The sequence below is a fragment of the Pteropus medius genome, unplaced genomic scaffold (genome assembly GCF_902729225.1).
Source record: "Pteropus medius unplaced genomic scaffold, Ma_sr-lr_union100, whole genome shotgun sequence".
Taxonomy (NCBI): Eukaryota; Metazoa; Chordata; class Mammalia; order Chiroptera; family Pteropodidae; genus Pteropus; species Pteropus medius.
The window spans coordinates 3741089-3759677 of NW_024345481.1; the positions used below are offsets into that span (position 1 = coordinate 3741089).

General features: G+C 40.6%; 1 protein-coding gene and 1 pseudogene across 12 annotated transcripts in view; both read right to left on the minus strand.

Moving 5' to 3' along the window:
- Positions 1-598: 598 nt before the first annotated feature.
- SERAC1 (serine active site containing 1) overlaps positions 599-18589 on the minus strand; it is a 51106-nt gene continuing 33115 nt past the window's right edge. For 10 of the 12 annotated variants that reach the window (XM_039873889.1, XM_039873891.1, XM_039873887.1 and 7 more), the window contains 9 exons: positions 17379-17492; positions 15482-15644; positions 10784-10934; positions 9234-9375; positions 8131-8225; positions 7394-7491; positions 6041-6223; positions 4932-5075; positions 599-3397 (listed from right to left, as the gene is read on the minus strand). In XM_039873889.1, coding sequence (XP_039729823.1) covers positions 3261-3397; positions 4932-5075; positions 6041-6223; positions 7394-7491; positions 8131-8225; positions 9234-9375; positions 10784-10934; positions 15482-15644; positions 17379-17492 — 1227 coding nt within the window. In that variant the 3' untranslated portion in view covers positions 599-3260. The remainder of the gene's footprint in view (positions 3398-4931; positions 5076-6040; positions 6224-7393; positions 7492-8130; positions 8226-9233; positions 9376-10783; positions 10935-15481; positions 15645-17378; positions 17493-18589) is intronic. The other 2 variants (XM_039873892.1, XM_039873894.1) reach the window with 2 other exon arrangements.
- On the minus strand, positions 9824-9938 carry LOC120611489 (uncharacterized; annotated as a pseudogene).

An 18589-nucleotide genomic window follows, 5' to 3' on the forward strand; every position in this document is an offset into this window, starting at 1 on the left:
CACTTCGATGTGGGCGTTTCCTCATCCGCTCAGCTAGTTTCTGAATTTCGTGCAGAGGGAACTGCTCCACATGTACCGGTACATTCAGTCCACGGAAACAGGTGAGTTCAGGAGTCTCCTGTGTCACAGTCTTGAGCTAGAACTTTAAAAAATGTTTTAATCTAATAATCCCAGATGTCAAAATATTTTGAACTCTCAATTACAGACATATGTACGACAAAAACCTTTTATGCTTGGGGAGGGCGTTCACATCCTTTAATGGCCCTAGGAATCAGTGCACTTGGCGCTTTCATTAGCCTTAACCATCCTGACGCGAAGTCTGGATTAAACTAAAACTCAAAGGTTCTAGCAAGCTGAGTGTTCCCGAACGCTGGGACCAGGGGCTGAACTCCAAGGCCAAGCTGAAAGCAAACAAGAAACTGGAATTTCACAAGAATGACTCATTCTAAATTTGAAAGTTTCTTAGATATTAAACTGAACTACCTCTTCTGGTTTGTTAAGGTAATTTATAATGCGACCTTTTATAAAGCATATTTCTAACAGATTTTAAGTGATTGCTTTTGGGAGTGTTCGACATCCAATATAAAGGCACAATCAGTTGTAGTATTTTAAAATGACATTTATTGAACACGTTAAAGTTTTTTCATGGACATAATTTTTATACCAAATGTCAATAAAACTCCACATCATACAATGCATTTGATATTACAAAGGGATGAAAATTCAGAAGGTATGCCTAAAACTCACTTGAGGAATTAGAATTTGAGGGGCATTGTGAATATGAACCAAGTTCAAAAGAAATATAATCACTGTTTTTCTCAATAGGAAATAAATGCCGGTGCCCACCACACTCAAGCGTTGTCACCAGGCAGAGGCCTGCACCCTCCACCATATCCCGGCTGCCAGCGCGGCCCTGGGTGAGTGGTCGAGACGCTGTCAAGAAAGGTCTGATGCTCCATTTTGTAGTTTGACACTTTCTGTGGTTACATCTGATCGAGACACTGGGGGGTAAAGGGAACTCAGTGCCTTTGAGATTTAGGGTTAATGTAATCCAGCAGGTTTGGGGGAAATGTGATTAAGAAGTGAAAGGGGTGTAAGTAAGGATAAGTGACTTCTCATTCTCATCCTAGCTTTATTTACAGCTTGCTTTCAGAACTGTGTTTTGTAACGCCTATATAGTTTACTTCCCTCTTACACAGATCTTTTAAAGTGACTTTTCAAATGAGGGGAGAGGCAATATATAGCTTCACTGAAATTTTTTTCCAGAAAGGATATTTAAACAAAGCTGACTGAACTAGGAGAACCATTTTATTGATGGTCTAAATTTAAAACTATTTTAAATACATGTTTTCATACTTTGTGTTCAGGCAGTGATTATTTGAAAACATTGCTGACTTAAATGTCACAAAACTGATGAAGTGAACCTGTGTACATCATAGTCAATTCATAGAATAAAAATGTTCAGTGACTTGCCTGAAAACTACAGTTAATTTAACAATACACTAGATCTTTCTCCCAGACCTTATCTTTAAAGCACAGCTATAACAGCTATGTCGAGATTTTAACAGAGTGTACTTTCATTCCATTACCCTTAAGTTAAACCATGGCTGAAACTGCTCATTATCTGCCATGGTTCATAAGAAACAGAAAATAAACCAAACGTATCTACGCATTCTTCCCATGGCATCCCATTAACTAGCGCCACTGTTAGCGAACTTACTGGTGTTAGCTAACCATCGCGTTCGCTGTATCTGTATAAAACTGGTTAACTCACTTGTTAGGCTGCTGCATAATTAAGCAATCAGATGTTGGTAGGGTTCACACTCAGAGGCTGCGCTCGTCTTAGCTCTGACTGCCATTCTACAAATGTCCACCGTCAAATTAGTAAACAGACGCTTAATATGAGTCAGCAACTCCACTCCTAGAACACGGCCAGGAGCATCAACAGCATACATCCACACACAAAAAAATGTGCATCAGTGTTAACAGCAGCATAACAGCCAAAAGAAAAAAATGTCTATCAACCGATGAAGGCATAAATGAATGTGGTATATCCATGCAGTGGAATATTACTTGGCCACAAAAGGGAATGAAGCACTAATAATGCTACATCGTGGATGAACCTTGAACGTTATGCTAAGAGGAAGCCAGACCCAGAGGGGCACATATTGTATGATTCCATTTATATGAAATGTCCACAACAGGCAAATCCAGAGAGACAGAAAGCTGATTAGTGTTTGCCGGGGGCGGGAACAGGAAGCATGGACATGGAGTGACAGTTAATAGTTCCGGGTTATTCTGGGGGACGATAAAATGTTCTGAAATTAGATAGTGGTGATGGTTGTACAACTCGGTAAATATACTGAAAATCAATGAACCGTATATTTAAAAGGGTGAATTTTATGGTATGTGAATTGACATCTCAATAATGTTATTTAAAAAGAAAAAGTCAGCAACATGATGTCCTATCTCTCCCATGCTGGAGTTCAATTACTACCATTTCCAAATGAGCAAGAAGAAAAGGTATATTCTATTTAGCTAAAGAGAATCTGAGAATCTTGATACTAAGTATTGCTAACATATATAACAACTTAGAATAGTTTTGTTTCACACCCTGATCAATAGTGGATTAGCTACTTTATCTGGAAAAAGTTACAAGTATAGGTAGCTAAAGTCTGGAAAGAATTACTATAAGCTGGGATTTTTTTTAAAGGAGAAATATTTGTCCCCAGCAATATGAAAATAAAAACTTACAAGGAACTGACCCATGGGTGAGAGCAGGTCTAACAAAGTTAACGTGTTCGACAAAGGTTTTCCGTGATGTTTAAAAACATTTACAGTACATCGAAACCCAGAACAAAAACAATCTTATGTTCTGGTTCATTCTCCTCTCCATTCTAGGTACTCTCCAAATGGCATTTTTATGGTGAGCTGACGACTCCTATCCCTTCAGAAGCCATCAGTGCTCCTCCAGCTTAAGCCACAGACAGTTACAGGTGACAGAGGCATCTCTATCCATAGCAGCTTGCTCTATGTCACCTGGGACAACACTGTAAGAGACATAAAAGTTAAAAGAATCCAGTCTACCCTTCACTCTCTGCCTGCCACTTCTGTTTGTGCTTTACAGAATACTGTTGCCTGCAACATATTCCGGACCTCATCGATGGCATCATGAGTGTGTGTGCACGATTGCTTAGAAAGAGGAAGAGAACACCAAGTTTCTTGCACTCTGTTCACATATAAAAAATGGAAGACAACTGTCAGTTTTCAAGGTCTTTGGCTAACGTTTCACGGATGAATCGTAAGGTACGTTGGTACAAAAAAGCATCCTTTTTCTCTGGCTTACAAATGTTCAAATGGTTAACATCCACAGGAATTAGATCTCCAATGCCTAAATCTGAAGGAAACAAAAATGTCAATAAAATCTAAATAAAAATGTAAACTTCCCCTGTCAATGTTGAAAGAGGCTAAACGGGTTGTTCTAAATACTGATTCAGTTATAATAAGGAACTTAAGATAATGGAACCTGAAGTCTGATCACACCGGAATGAGTTCTCAGGAGCTATAATTTATGCTTCTCATGAATTCTTTGTATGTGTTCTGGCCTTCTTAATAGCGAACAGAGCCTGAGCACTATCTTCAAAACTTTTATACATCTGCAGGTTATTACTAAATTATTTCACTTTTTCTAAGGTTTGTATTATAAACTTGCTAATGAGCTCCCGTGTCCTGATAAAAGCATGGAACGGCTCACAGAGGACCCGTTCTACACCCGGACTGCTGCGATCACTCCACCCAGGGGAGATGATTAGTGCCTCAGAGGTTTGCTTGAGCCTCACAGAGCTGCCTACATGGAAGTGACAAGAGGTGCTAGTGGTGCCAGCTAGGTGAGGGAGGAAGACAAGCCTGCTGGTGACACGAAAGCAGGTTCAGACAGTCACGTCACTACAAGCAGCTCGCCCACAGTATTAACTTTGCTTTTAGCTTCCAGTTTTGTTTTGTTTAACACCCAGCAGCTGTTCCTTGACCTCTTCAAGTCCCTCAGCTACTAAATAGTAACTCCACACCCTATGACGTATGGCTTTAAGGCAAAGCCTCTTTGGGTTCCACTACAGAATACTAAGACTTTTACATTTTATTTAGATAATATATAACGAGGTCAGGACAAAACTTATTATGCAAACCAAAGAACCATGTGGAAGGTGCTCCAGATACACACTGTCCGTGGCTGCAAGTAGCTCTCTCTGCATGGTCGACGCTACCGGGGCGGCACCTGACCCAGCCTCAGGGGGGATCAGAAAAGGGTCTGACAAGCAAGCCGCGTTCCAGGGAGTGAAAGGAGTGGGTCGCCTGCTACGCAGGGCGTGCTAAAGAAAAGAACCAGGACTTGGGCCCCGCCCCCGAGAGCCTGTAATACGCACCAAAGTGGCAGATGCCGCTCGTTTCCCTCAACTTCAGGATTGTGAAGAGACTGTACTTTTAACACTAGCTTTTTTCCATTGAAATCTTAGTCGCTTAAATATGTTTCGTTTTTCTTCCATATATTTACTAAAGGTTCTTTAGTTGATTTTTTTGAGGTTTCTACATGCGGTTATGTCTTTATGTGAAATGCCCCTTTTAGTCTAGCTGACAGAAGGGCTTTGTATTTGTATTCTCACCTTAATACAACAAGGTTCAATGCTGATGACTAATTTAGAGTTAGCCAAATAACCTTTAACATCTAATCAGTTAAATGAAGGAGAGGGGTAATGCCAAAGTTACATGTTTGCAGAGAAATTTTATCTATGGCTGAAGTTAATAACTGGAATCTAGATCTTCATAAAGCTCTCCTAAAACCGAAAAACTGAATACACAAACTGACATTTATGATTAAATGCTAGGTACCACCAACCCGCCATCTAATGGCCAACAAGTTTCAAACGAGCGAGTACCTGCTGATTCCACGGGAACCACATGGAGTTTGATCATGCTACCAATGGAGGTTGGCAGTGTTTCTACAAAATTCAGCACCTGGAAGTTTTTGTCTTTAGCAAACTCCAGAAAATCATCCTGTAGTGTTTTAAGTGCAGGAGAATCTGTAAAATTATAGAGAATAAGATTATGGCAAGTTCTTTTTATCCAATTCCTTTAAAAAAAATGCATTAACCTTCTAAATTTAGAGAGGAAATGAGGGTTCTGATTCAAGATGGTGGCTTATTTTATCTCATTCCTAGGAAGCCTTTAAGGTGAGTAAAAAGCTAAAACCACCGAGAACTGAGAGGCAGCCTCAGGTGGAGAGGAAGCAAACCCAAGGCAGTTCGGTGTGTGTGTCTCAGGGGTCCCCAGTGTGCCCACCCCTTTCTGTCCCGCAGCCTCCACTATGACAGGACAACCAAGAAGCACCAGCTATTCGAGGAAAGCCTGAGACCTAAAAGAGGCAGACCCAACAGCAAACAAAACCTGAGCACAGGAGAAAGAGAACTCAGGGAAGAAGCAGAGAGGAACTTTTTAAAAATCCCCTAATTAGTATCTTCAAATGATTTCAAAAGATAATGGACCAAAGAACAAGGAAGAGCTTATGGAAAATAAAATTTAACATAAGGTTTAGAAGATAAAGCAGAACACAGAGAAAGGCTAGCAAAAAAAACTGGCATATTAAGGCTCAGGCCAGAGGCTCCAAATTCTGATGAACGGGTATTCTAGAAAAGAATGCTTATTAATCAAATATATAGTGCTTTATAGTCAATACGCTGAAAATCTTAAAAGCTTGTGTATATTTTAACAGTTGATTTTCCAAACTTATGGAAACTCATTGGTAAGATTTAAAACATATAACTTTTAAGTTTTTAAATAATTAATAGTAAAATTTTTTTATATTTGAACAAATGGCTTAAGAACGGAAAGGGAAGGTACCAAAGAAAAAGTCCAAACTAAAAATGTTTCATGACAGTCTAAACACAATTCATATACAAATAATGAGATGAAACAGTCAAGTTAGAAACTGCCTTTTTTCCCTCCGTAACTGATGACAATCCCAGCTTCCTCTGTGACAGAGTATTACCCTTGCTGAGTTCCTTGACTTCCAAAGAGGGAAAGAGCAGATAGCGAACGTTGACAGAGTACTCCGCCAGATGCGACCCGTGGTGGGGGACGCTATAGAAAATCATCCCTCTGGTGTTGTTTATAACGGTACTCAGTTCTGGCTTCCGAGAGGCTTCTAGCAGCATCTTTTTGACAAGAAGACCTAGCCACAGAGAAGAAAGAAAACAGTGCCAAGGCTATTTTTCTTCCCTCTATTATTCTTAACTGCACCTTTGCCCGCCCCCCCGCACCCTCCACCCCAAAAAGGCAAAACAAGAAATACGGAGAGATGCTTTCTTTAAAAAGTTTACACAATAATTCTCTGTAGTCCAATAAACAAGGCCTTAAAATATTAGCACTTGATAACACTCATCCTCTAGACTAGAGGCTTACCTATAAACAAGTAAAATTCTAGACCTTGTATCACAGAATGTGCTGTCCCACAGAAGGAGTATCAGGCACTGCCATAGTGGTGTCCATCAGTGAAGCAACTAAGCAGCAGCCAGCCCCCCCGACCTGCCCCCAACAGCCCACAGATGCCCACTCCACAGGATAGTACCAGCATTCAAGAAACACACAGTCCCGTAAAGCTCATCCACCATGGGAAAAAGCTTCTATGGGAAACCGCACCTAGACAGACACCTTCTGTCTCTCCACACCGGGCCTGGAGCCAGTAGCGAAACACAAAGGTCACACAGATGGTGACACTGGATCTCTGAGGACACAAAAGGTGACATCTACCTTTCTCTCAGCAAAACACTTGGACTCGGCCAGCAGCCCTGCGCTTCATCAGATAAACTAGGCAGAGGCTGCAGGAAGACCCTCTGAAGGTGGGTGGTGAGAATTTAGAGCTGGACTGGGGCGAGGGGCAGGAGGAGCGGATGTCGTTTAGCAAGCAAGCACAGGGACCCGCAAGGCGACACCTGCGGGACCCGGGGAAGCAGGCACAAAGGGGCTGCGGTTGTGGGCATCAGAGCAATAATGGACTCTGCAATGGTTGGGGTGCAAGGAAGGAAGGGGAGCCCTGTGACCCTCCAGGAACGTCGAGGGATCGTTACGGGTCAGGCTTGTATAAGCCACGGACTGCTTCTGATGTTTATTCACTAAGTTGTCAAACTCACATCCCTTTTATATGGTTTGTTACTAGTTGTCCCCTTCTAGAAAAAGAAATAGCATGGAAGGAGAATAGTAATTTAAAAACCAGCCATAGCCTAAAACATTAATTTAGGGGGGAAAAGGGTCACTATGAAGTAAAACAGCTGCAATACCTCAGGTTAGTCCCGAGGGCTGACACTACCCTCGCCACCCGCATCCCAGAATGAAACGCACTCACCGCCCATGCTGTGCGACACCCAGATCACCGGCCTGTCTCCGACGCCCGCCGCTCGGAGCTTCCTGAGAAGCTCGTTGCTCCGGAACGCGATGGACTTTCTGAACAAAACGAAACAGCAGGTGTGACAGGCTATCGGTCCGCCACCAAATTTTGCTACCCACTTTTTAAGGCAAGAACTTGTGTGTACTGGACCAATGGTACATTTAAAGTCAGGGATACTCCCTATTCTCTCTGCTTGATTCCTGCAATCGCTTGTTCCCTTCTTCCAACAGTCACAGTGAGATAGCTGGGAATATCTCAAGCCCAAAACGAGCCGTTCGTTCACTAAACGAGCATTGTCTGAGCACATAATATGTGGCTGGCAATTTTCTCAGGTCAAACTTAGGTCTCCCACCGACAGCACCTCTTAGGACACGTGTTCTTTCTCATTACGTGGCCTGACAACAAGACCATCTCTTTTGTGAGTTTATCAAGCCAGCTGTCATTGCCATTTAGCCATTGTTTGTATTTACGCTGCAAGCATTAAGCTTTCGTCACTTTGGTTACTCAGAAATACCAGAAAGCTGTTAGAATCAGAATTCAAAATAAGTAATTTTCAAACATTTATTTATCGCTAACTCCTCCTAGAAAGATAAGGTTAGGTTCATTTTTCCTAAGAAAATCCCGTCTGTGGCATCCGAAGATAAGACTCCCCTGCACCCCGGAGGCCCCCTCACCCTCCCAAAGCTTCTCGTTACCTTTCCATCGGGCACCTTGCCCTCCAGTCGCTCAGGCTGGTGTCGTACTCCACAGATATGATCCGGAGACTGGGACAGTCTCTTGCTAACCACGTCTATGTAAAATTAAAGGTATGAAAGAACATACGTAAATTTCCACTGCCCCGATTATTTCCTAGTAATTAAAATTCATAACTAAAGGGCTCTTGTAATATTGATGACTAGTTAAAGATCACACTGCAGTAAAGTATAAAGGTGACTAGAAAAACGACTTCAGCATTTTATCTTTTTATGTCTCTGGTCACAAGGTGGGATTGATATTTACAGCATAAGCCCAATACAGGTTTCAAGAGAATATTCTCAGTTTTAATCTGCGACAGCCAAGCGCGGGGCCTGTCTCTGCAGTCTAGATCAGATGGGCTTTCTGAAAGCTCTCCACAGAAAGCTGTGCTCTCAGGACAGACCGCGTGTATGACGGTTAGGGACCTGGCCTGAGAACTCAGAGATACTAATTACAGTCGCGGTTCTGTCTCTGGATCCGCGATCTGTTGTCATCTCCGTACTTCACTGTCACCAGACAGCACAAACTGTTCTTTCTGCTCGATAAGCCTTTCTGAAGGTGAATAAGCAGCAGTGGGACAAAGCTTTGGAAGCTATTAACACAGAGTCGCAGCATCAATTTTCACTGAGCTTTAGATTAAGTCAATGAATTCACCCCAGGGTTAAGGCTCTCTGGAAGAAATAATGTCAAAAAAATCCAAAGTATTCTTCAAAGTCTTTCTATTTTTATAATTATTAAAATCATAGAATGAGCCAATTATTATGAATGTATTATTTATTATATTACATTTTTAATGAAAGTGAACGATTACTGGCCCTTGCCTGTTTTTCACTTACTAGAATATTCTTTTAGAAATATAAACTGTACTCTAAATTACACAACACAGGGTGACAAGCCCAGCTGTTCATGTAACATACCACGAGTGTCCCTAAGGGAAAGAAAAACTGCATGGAAAAAAAATCCAGTATAAAAAAGAAAAATAAACAAGTCACAATGAGGCCCCAACAGCCAGTGACATGGCAGTGTGTGATGGTGACGCTGGCTAAGTCGGCCGTGTCCTTACCTTGGGCCAACACGTTGTGTACCTGGTTTCATCCTCTGAAACCTTTTCGTTTAAAACCTGGTCATTGTCCTGCTGCCGCCACGTTTTGAATGCTGCTCCCATCAGGCCATGAACAAAAAGGACATCTGCTTTAATGGGCTGACTACGCGGGAGAAGCAGAATAAACGTGTTACTGTTTTGATAAGAATCTATACAGCACTCTCTGTAGATGGTGCTTAGCAGGTTTATATGACACATAATAAAAATTAGGGAAGCTTTACGAGCACAGGTTTGCTAAAAAAAAAAAAAATCCTGTAAGGAATTTGGGCCAAGACATGTACAGTGTGCTTCACTGCTCTCTGAAAATGGAGACATATCTAGCCAGGGGGACCAACCAAATCAATGAAGTGACAGCTGTCATGTCAGATGACCCTCCAAAGATTTCTGTGAGGATATCTCACAGATCAATAAAAGTATTTGAAATGTTAGTTAAATAAGAACATGCTAGTATAGTTTCAAAATCAGCATGGATGAGAGATTTTCAAAAATTTGGATAATGCTTTGGATTCAAGGATAATACTTATCAAAAATAGAATAATATTTATTATTTACGCCTACAGCACCTGGTCTTCTAGGTGGTCTCCCATCCAAGTACTAACCAGGCCCAACACTGCTTAGCTTCCAAGATCAGACATTGGGCTTGTTCAAGATGGCATGGCCGTAGACCATGGACTGTGGCTCCTCTGGGGCGTGAACCTAGCATTTTCAGCGTGTAAAGCAGACATGCTAACAGCTACACTATGGAACCACATCCAGAACAAATGATATTTTAAAAGAACATATTCTTTCTTTGGATATGACATTTAAAAAATAAGTAAATAGTATATTACTTGAAGCTATTTACAGCATACAATTATGCTACACATATGAAATATTGTATTTATAAACTGAAATTAACCAGACAATCCATTTTTCAAATTAAAAAAAAAGGTGCTATTTTCTGAGCTATTATTTTAAAGTGCCTAACGAAAATCCAAGAAATATGTGACTTTTTTACTGTGGTCCTTTCTGTATTGTCTCAGTAATGACACAACTAGAAAGAGTGACCGGAAATAACGTTAAGATGGAACATGAGTTAAGTTCATTACAACTTACTCGTTCCAGGGCCTGCTTTTATACCTGACATAAACCTTTTCCAGTCTCTTGAGGTCTAGACCCAGGCTAATCTGATTGCCTATCTCCTTCCCACCCAGACCGACCTCCACAATCCAAATCAGTTTAGATCTACGTGAAAATGCCACGAAACAAAGAAACAGGCATACAGAGTTTAAGTGTGACAAGTTATAAAAGGTGCACGAATCTTACTGAACATAAATAAGCCCCTGGTGTAAAATAACCCTGATCATTTAGCCAGTTCCATACTTCTGCGAGTCTGCAATTCTTCTGAGGTTATTATGGACAAATTGTTTCAGTAAATAAGGTATTTGACTCATGTAAATGTGCAGAAATAAATTAAAATGTTAAGCCCTCTAGGCTCTCCGTCCCCACGGGGACAAAGCGGCCTTCCATACCTTGTGCGATACTGGGGGTGCAGCACATATACACCATCCTGGTATTTTTCTTGCACGGTCTCTCGGTCTAGGTTAGCCAGGGTTCTGGCAGCATGCGAGGCCTCCATAATGTCCTGAGACTTCATTGCTTCTGCCAGTATGGAAACCCAGCCTGGAGGAAGGAACACACCTCCTGAATGCGGCACTAATCGCTCAGACTGTCATCAAGCGGGGAAAGGGTTCGATCGGCTCGCTGAAGTCGGGGAGGCCACCTGCTGCACGGAGGGGAAATGGAAGGTTTGAGAAGTGAAGAAGGTTTAACATAGTCCTGCTGGGAACGTTAACTGGAGGACATGGTAGCCGAGAGGGCCTTTAACCTGTCAATCTTGTAAGCACAGTGACAACCAATCTGCAATGACTCTATGCTCAGCCATAGCAAAAGCAGATAAGTAGATTTCTTCTAGTGTTGGGGTCTTGACCAAGGGTGTGTTAGAAGGATAAGAGGGAGAGAGAGTTCTAGGGCACTGGCAACGACGTTACTGAAATGACGGAACCTACGCTGAGTCGGGAAGGAGGTAAAGACTGAAGAGGACTCACAGCTGGCAGTGAGTGTGAACTAAGGTTCCAGAAAGAGTTCATGGTTTAACTTAATAGAAGGAGGTGCAGACATAAAGAAAACTGGACTGTGAGTTGTTCCCTTCTCTTAATGACTACACTGTCGTGATGACATACAAGTTGCATTTCTCAATGTAACACGGGAGCACAAAGTGGGACATGAGCTTTGCATGTCCTTATGTTTCTTGTATTAAGCAGGATTTTGATTGGATTTCTAATAATAAAAAAGGTTTTGAAATTAGGACAATATCCTGAATGTTCTCGGCATCGCATGCCTAAACATTTCCAGGTGCTCCTCACATTTCACATTAAATCTGATGAGTCTTGTTTTCTACGTCGTCTCAGTGCTACTTACTTAATGACATGGTGACAAGTTTGACAGTTTTTAGAAATTAGTCTAGGGGATATAAAATTAAAAGAATAAAGAGGACTAATGGTTAGGAGGGAGTAGGGAGGTCAGTGGACAGCAGATTCCGGCAGAGAGGAAAACCAGTCACTGTGGGAGCAGACGCAACCAGAAGCTTGAGCGAGAGGAGGGTTTGCTCGGAGAGGTGAGAGGTGAATTACTGCTTTTTTTAGGTGACGCAATTTCAGGAAATGACCAGGTCCAAGGTATAGCATGGCAGTGAGTACTGGACAACTTGGGAACAGAGAAGGAGGTCACAGAAAATGAGAAGGTCAAGGAATAGAGATGGAGAGGCCAAGGTATTCAGTGAGCTGTGTGATAGACACTGAAACCACCCAATAGGACTGGGCTTCGCTTAAAGGAAGGTTTCCGTTAGAGGTAGGGTGTTGTTGTTTTTTTAAATACTGATTTTTATCAATTCTCTACCCCTTCAGTGAAAATGAAAATAGAAATCATCCAAAGCACGGGGAGAAAAAAGTTTTTGAAAAGAAGTGAACACAGTCTCAGTGACCTGTGGAATGGAATCGAGTGATCTAATAAACAGAACTGAAGTTCCAGAAGGAGAAGACAGAGAAAAGGAACAGAAAAAGCTTTTGAAGATAGACTGGCTGGAAAGTTTCCAAATTTGATCAAAAACATCAACCCATAGATTCAGTGAGCTCAGCGGACCCTGCACAGGATAAGTATAAAAAAAGACACCTAGGCGCTTCACAGTCTAACTGCTGAATAGCAAACATAAAAACCTTAAAAGAAGCCAAAGAAAAAAAAAGACACGCTACATACAGGAGAACAAAAGTGGTATAAGGAGTGACTTCTCATCGGACAACGGATGCCAAGAGGGGATATTTAAAGTGTTGACGACGCACCATCAACACAATTATTTATCCATGGACAATGTCTTTCCCTGGATAATAAAATAAAGGTGAAATAATTCATGTTCAGAAAATGGAAGGTCAGAGAACTTGCTGCCAGCAGACCCAGATGATTAGGCTCAAGGGAAGTAACATCAGATGGGACTTTAGATACATAGAAAAGAAGAAAGAATACCAGATATTACTACAAATGTGTAAGTAAAAAACTGTTTCTAATATTCTTTAAATATCATTTGACTGTTAAAACAAAAATAATGATGTATCATGAATCTGTAACATGTAGGAGTGAAATATAACAATACCACAAAGGTGGCGAGGGATGCAAAGTGAATTACATTATTGTAAGAATCTCACATTATATGTGAAGTATCACAAAACTAATTCAAGCTAGACTGATAAGGATACAACCATTAAAAAAAATACCGAAACTATTGTATAAAAAAACAAAAGAAGAAAAGAAATACAATACAAAAATACTCAAGGAACCCCCCTTCCAAAAAAAAAAAAAAAGCCAGGAAAAGAGGAAAAAAGAAAGAAACCAGAGGGGGGAAATAGGAAACAAGAGCAAGATGACAGACATGACCAAACGACGACAATAATTACATCAGATGCAAAGAGACTAAATAATTCAAAGAGAAAGATTATCAAACTGGATTAAGGAAAAAGATCCAACTATGCACCGTCGATAAAAGATGTATTTTTAAAGTCACAGAAAAATGAAAGCAAAAGGAGGAAAAAGATCAAAGATATGCAATGCAAACAGCAAGCGTAAGAAAAAAACCAATGTGAGTATTTTAATATCAAAGTAGACTTGAAGTATTGCCAGTGATAATAAAAAATGAACACGTCACGGGAAGAAAAACCTAACGGAACTAAAAGGAGAAACAGACAAATTCACAATCACAGCTGAAGAATTTAATCACCTCTTAGTAATTCGCAGCACTAGACAAAACTCAGTAAAGATCTAGAGAAGATTTGAGAAACAGTATCAGCCAACTTGGTTTAAGCGTTGTTTACAGAGCACTTCACTTAACACTACACATACTTACACTTATCCAAGTGCACACAGAGCACTCACCAAGACAGACCGTAAAGTAGGCCATCGACTGAGTCTCAGTAAGTTTCCAAAGATTAAAACACAGGGTATGTTCTCTGAAGACATGGAATATTAAATTAGAAATCAGAGACATATGATATCTAGGAAACCCTTAATACTTGTTAAGGGTTTACAGAACACACTTTTAAATAACCCATGAGGCAAAGAAGAAATCACAAAGGAAATTAGAAAACATTTCAAACTGAATGATTAAAATACGAAATAACAAAAATTTGAGATCTGCATCTAAAGCAGGTTAGAGGAAATTTGTAGCTTTAAATATCTGTATTAGCAATTTGTAGTGATTTTAAAATATGTCTTCAAATTCTTTGACGCTATTCTCATCAAGAGGTGAAGAGGTATCTATCCCCCATAATCCCCCTCCCATTGACCATGGGCCAGCCTTAGTGACCAGCTCCTAATCGATAAAGAGTCCAGGCAGAAGTTACTTCCAGGGCTAGATTATAACAGACAAAAGAGCTTATACCTGGCTTTCTCTCAAGGCATTTGCCCTTGGGACCCAACCGTCACTCTTTAAGGAAGCCTAAGCCACATGGAGAGGCGCATGTGGAAAGGCGCCAATGGCCCGGCCCCGCTGAGCTCCGCGCCAATAGCCAGTAACAGTTTACAAGCCCTTTGAGCAAGCAATCTTGAAAGTAGGACAAATCCTCTGTCCCACAGCTGAGCGGCCCCAGCTGATGGTGCAGAGAGCAGATATAAGCCATCCCTACTCAACCTTGCCCTAATGTCAGATTCATGAGCAAAACACATGGCTGCTGTTTTAACCATTGAGTTTTGGGGTGGTTCGATACATAGTAATATACAATTGAAACAAGAAAAAGGGTTAAAATCAGTAATCTAAGTTTCCACTTTAAGAATCTATAAAAAGATGAACAAATAAAACCCAGAGCAAATGGTCCTTTATAGAAGTTTCTGAACCCTCTTCTGATCAAGACACTCTTAAACGTAAATTCCTAACTTCTAATATGTGTATGCGTGAACATAAGCATGTACAGTTGACCCTTGAACAATGAAGAGGTTAGGGGTGCTGACCGCCCCCATACAGCCGAAAACTCACATAAAACTTTTGACTCCCTGCCAGTTTAAGTTGTCCCTCAGTGTCTGCGGGGGTTCGGTTCCAGGACCGCTAGCAGATACCAAAATCCGCAGATGCCCAAGTCCTCTGTATAAAATGGCGCAGATCAATGCACAGTCGGCCCTCTGTACCTGCGGACTCCAGGCCGCGATCTACAACAGCACAGGTGCTTGTTGAGAAACATCCGCGTGTAAGTGAGCCTGTGCGGTCCAAGCCCATGACGTTCGAGGGTCAGCTGTACATGTGCGCATATGTGTGTGTATACTTATGCGTATGTCTGTGTACGTATATTGTATATATCCCCTAGCTTTTTCCACTGAAAAAGCCAAGAACAAAGACACCTCAGGAGCAATAAGCGCACTTAGCACCCAGATCTTGGTCTCTAAAAATGATCCATATCAAAGATATAAACAATTAGATGGTCATCAGCAGAAACTGCTCTCCTGTAACTGTCCACACACTGTTTATCTTAGGTGTGGATTATCCACGTATCTCAAGCGATTCCTTGTGTCACTACATGCTCTAAGGACCCATAACTGAAAAGTCTTCACTCTACTGAAAAATTAATATATCATGTTGGGCGGAGGCAGAACACAGGACGAGATCCAAAATACTCAGTACATAAAGCTGTTACCTGATTGAACGATAGAAGAATGAAGATGTTCATTCAAAGCCATATTTCCAATGATACGCATTATATTTCTCTGTACTTTAGGGCAGTCCTTGTGAAGTTGGTACAGCCTCTGAAGCAGTTGCAAGCCTCCATTTGCTTCAATTTTATCACAATGTGTGGATATCTAGTACAATAAATTAATGACAGCTCACTTTATGTTGTACGAATTCATTAACCAGGTGACACGACATGCTGACGGGGCAGCCAGGTGGCTCCTGCTCAAGGACAGAGACCCAGAAAGACATCCAAAACTCTCTGCTTATTTAAATAAATATACAAAGCCCTATCTACCTCGAAATTGTTTCAAAATCACTGAAAAAAATAAGTCATATCTCACCAGGACTTTTGAAATTTTCATTCATAATGTTCTTCTATTTAGCTCTTGATTGGATATAACCTGACAATGCCATTATTACAGAATTGATTCAATGTACAGTGATTATTTGATTGGCTTGAAATTATCTTAAAACTGTTCTTTACCCTTGAGAAACTTGCCCCAGGAACTCCCACAGAGATAAGTAACATCTGCCCCATGCAAGCCCACAGGTATGGGGATGGCCTAAACTTAGGAGGTGAAAAATATTTTTTTAAGAAAAAGATCAAGTAAAAAGAAAAAGAAAAAGGGATATGAATTTTTAATGAGAAAGAGATAAAAGAAAGCCAAAGGAAATATGTGTATTAAGGTAAGGCAGGTGACCAACAAGTCATTATGGTCTGCCAAGGTCACCAGCGTGGCCTTTCCTCTTCCTATCACTAGTTTTACTCACTGGCATGACAACATGTCACACGTATGGAACAATTACTATTCTCTAAATTTTTATTAAATTTTATCTTGTTTCACATGCATTTAAAAGTATACATCTTAGACATACATTGAGACATGTAATAACTTGAGAGGCTTCTGGAAAAGTACCTATTATGGTCCATGTACTGGACTTTCTAAAGATACATCTACTACTGCTTCAGCAACAGGCTGTTAAGTCGCAGAATCTCAAGCTGGCTGTCCCACACTCCCGTCTGGAGTCCGACACTAAAGACCAACTGCTCTGTGCCCGATTCCCAGTTCCACGGGCGGGCACTAAAGATGACCAGAGGGCACCAAGCTTTTGAGCCATGTCTCATGGTTTCCAAATTAAACCGGAGTGTTTAAATCTCTAGGATGACGTTTCTCACGATATGGGATGAACAACCTGCAGCAGCCTCACCAAGGATGCCTGTGACATTGTGACATATGCGAATTCCTGGACTCCACCTCACGTCCAGTAATTAAAATTGCTAGAGGTGAACAGGAAATGTGCATTTTTAATATGATTCCTGAGGAATTTTTATGTATTAATGTTTGAGCACCACAAAATTTGTTACTTTTTTCTTTTTAAAATCAAACTATGATCACAATAAAAAAGTTGCCGTAATGCCAAAAAGTTTAAAAATCATTGATGCATGCTATGGTTAAAATGTGGTTATTCAAATATTTCCTTTTTTTCTATCTTGCCATATCATGGACAGATATTTCAATGGAAATTGACTACCTGGTAACTATTTGTAAAAACGATCTGAGAAAGACAGTGGCAGACGGCAGAACTCAAAGGTAAATGCTGTATTTAGACAACAGGCTACTTTGTGTGCAATTAAGATTAAATCCATTTTTAGAAATACTTAGCAAAAATGAAATTCGTATAATGTTGTTAAATCATGATTATCAATTTGAACAACTAAATGGGGGGAAAAGCAGAAATTTAAAAACAAGCCAAAAGCTTTTGTCTTTTTTTAATAAACAAGGATAACATCCCTTGAATAAACCTGTATAATTTTTTCAACGTGATCATAAAAGCAAAGCGCATTTGACAACGTAAGTTACCTCAGAATGTTTTACTAAAGCGTCTAAGCAGAACATTTCCACTGCAGCCGAAGGGACTTCTCCAAAGCTCTCAGCATAAGGAAGGCCGTTTCCTCCGAAACACCATAAGCCGCCCTGCAAGCGAGAGAACCAACTTTTACTAAAAAAGTGACTAATATTTTTTGTTGGATGAAAAAAAATCTCTGTATTTATACAGTGTTAGAAAAAAACTAATACGTAGGACTCTAAAATATCATGCGGGCTGCTGCTTACTAGAATAGAAGACATGGGGTTATTCCTAGGAGAGCAATCTCTGAGCCTTAATTCTTTCCTGTGTTCTCTCATCTAAAAGTACAAAGTGCTAATGCACAATTTTTAACATCTGAGAAAAGCCAAGGATCGATCACAATGTTCCAGTGTCAGATTATGCTAGTAGATTCTACTTAAAGTCTATTCATTAAAATAATAAAAACGAGAAAAAGCATTATTGAAAAAAATTAAAAGCAATGATGATAATGATCATTGACCTTTTAATTCTTCCCAAACTGAAATTCAAATTCATATAGAAAAATAAACAAGAATTAGGAAAAGTATTAAACAGAAGAGCAGTGGGACCTAGTCCTAACAGATAATGAAACATAAGAATAAATTGGGAAAAGAAAATTTCAACCCTTACCACGGATTACGGACTAAGTTACCAACATGCAATCATCTCCTACAAATCAGTAAGAAAAATACCAACATTATGGAAAAATGAGCAATGGTCTTTGCACAAAGTTCTTAGGAAAAGGAACATAATGCCTCTAAAATACATGAAATGATGCCCGATACCACTCAGACTGAGAGGCATGCACCGCCAAACTACCGAGAAAGGGTGTTTTTCATCCGTCAGATGGGTGGGGAGGCAGGCGCCCTTATCACCCTGCTCCTGGTAGTATCGACAGGGCTACTTCTATGGAGGAAACTTATGACAACTGTCAAATTACAAGGGCCCATGCCCTCCGACACACAGCACACAGACAAGGTGATACATGGAAGTTTGTTCCCTGCAGCACTACTTTTAAGAACAAAAGACTGAGACCACCTAACTTAATGCCCATCAACAGGGGGTTGGTTAGATAAACGATGGCACTGTTGTACAGTGGATCGCCGTGTACGAAAAATTTTGAGTCTTTTCATATACTGATATAGACCAATCTCCAAGATAAACCCTTAACTGAGAAAAAGAAGGA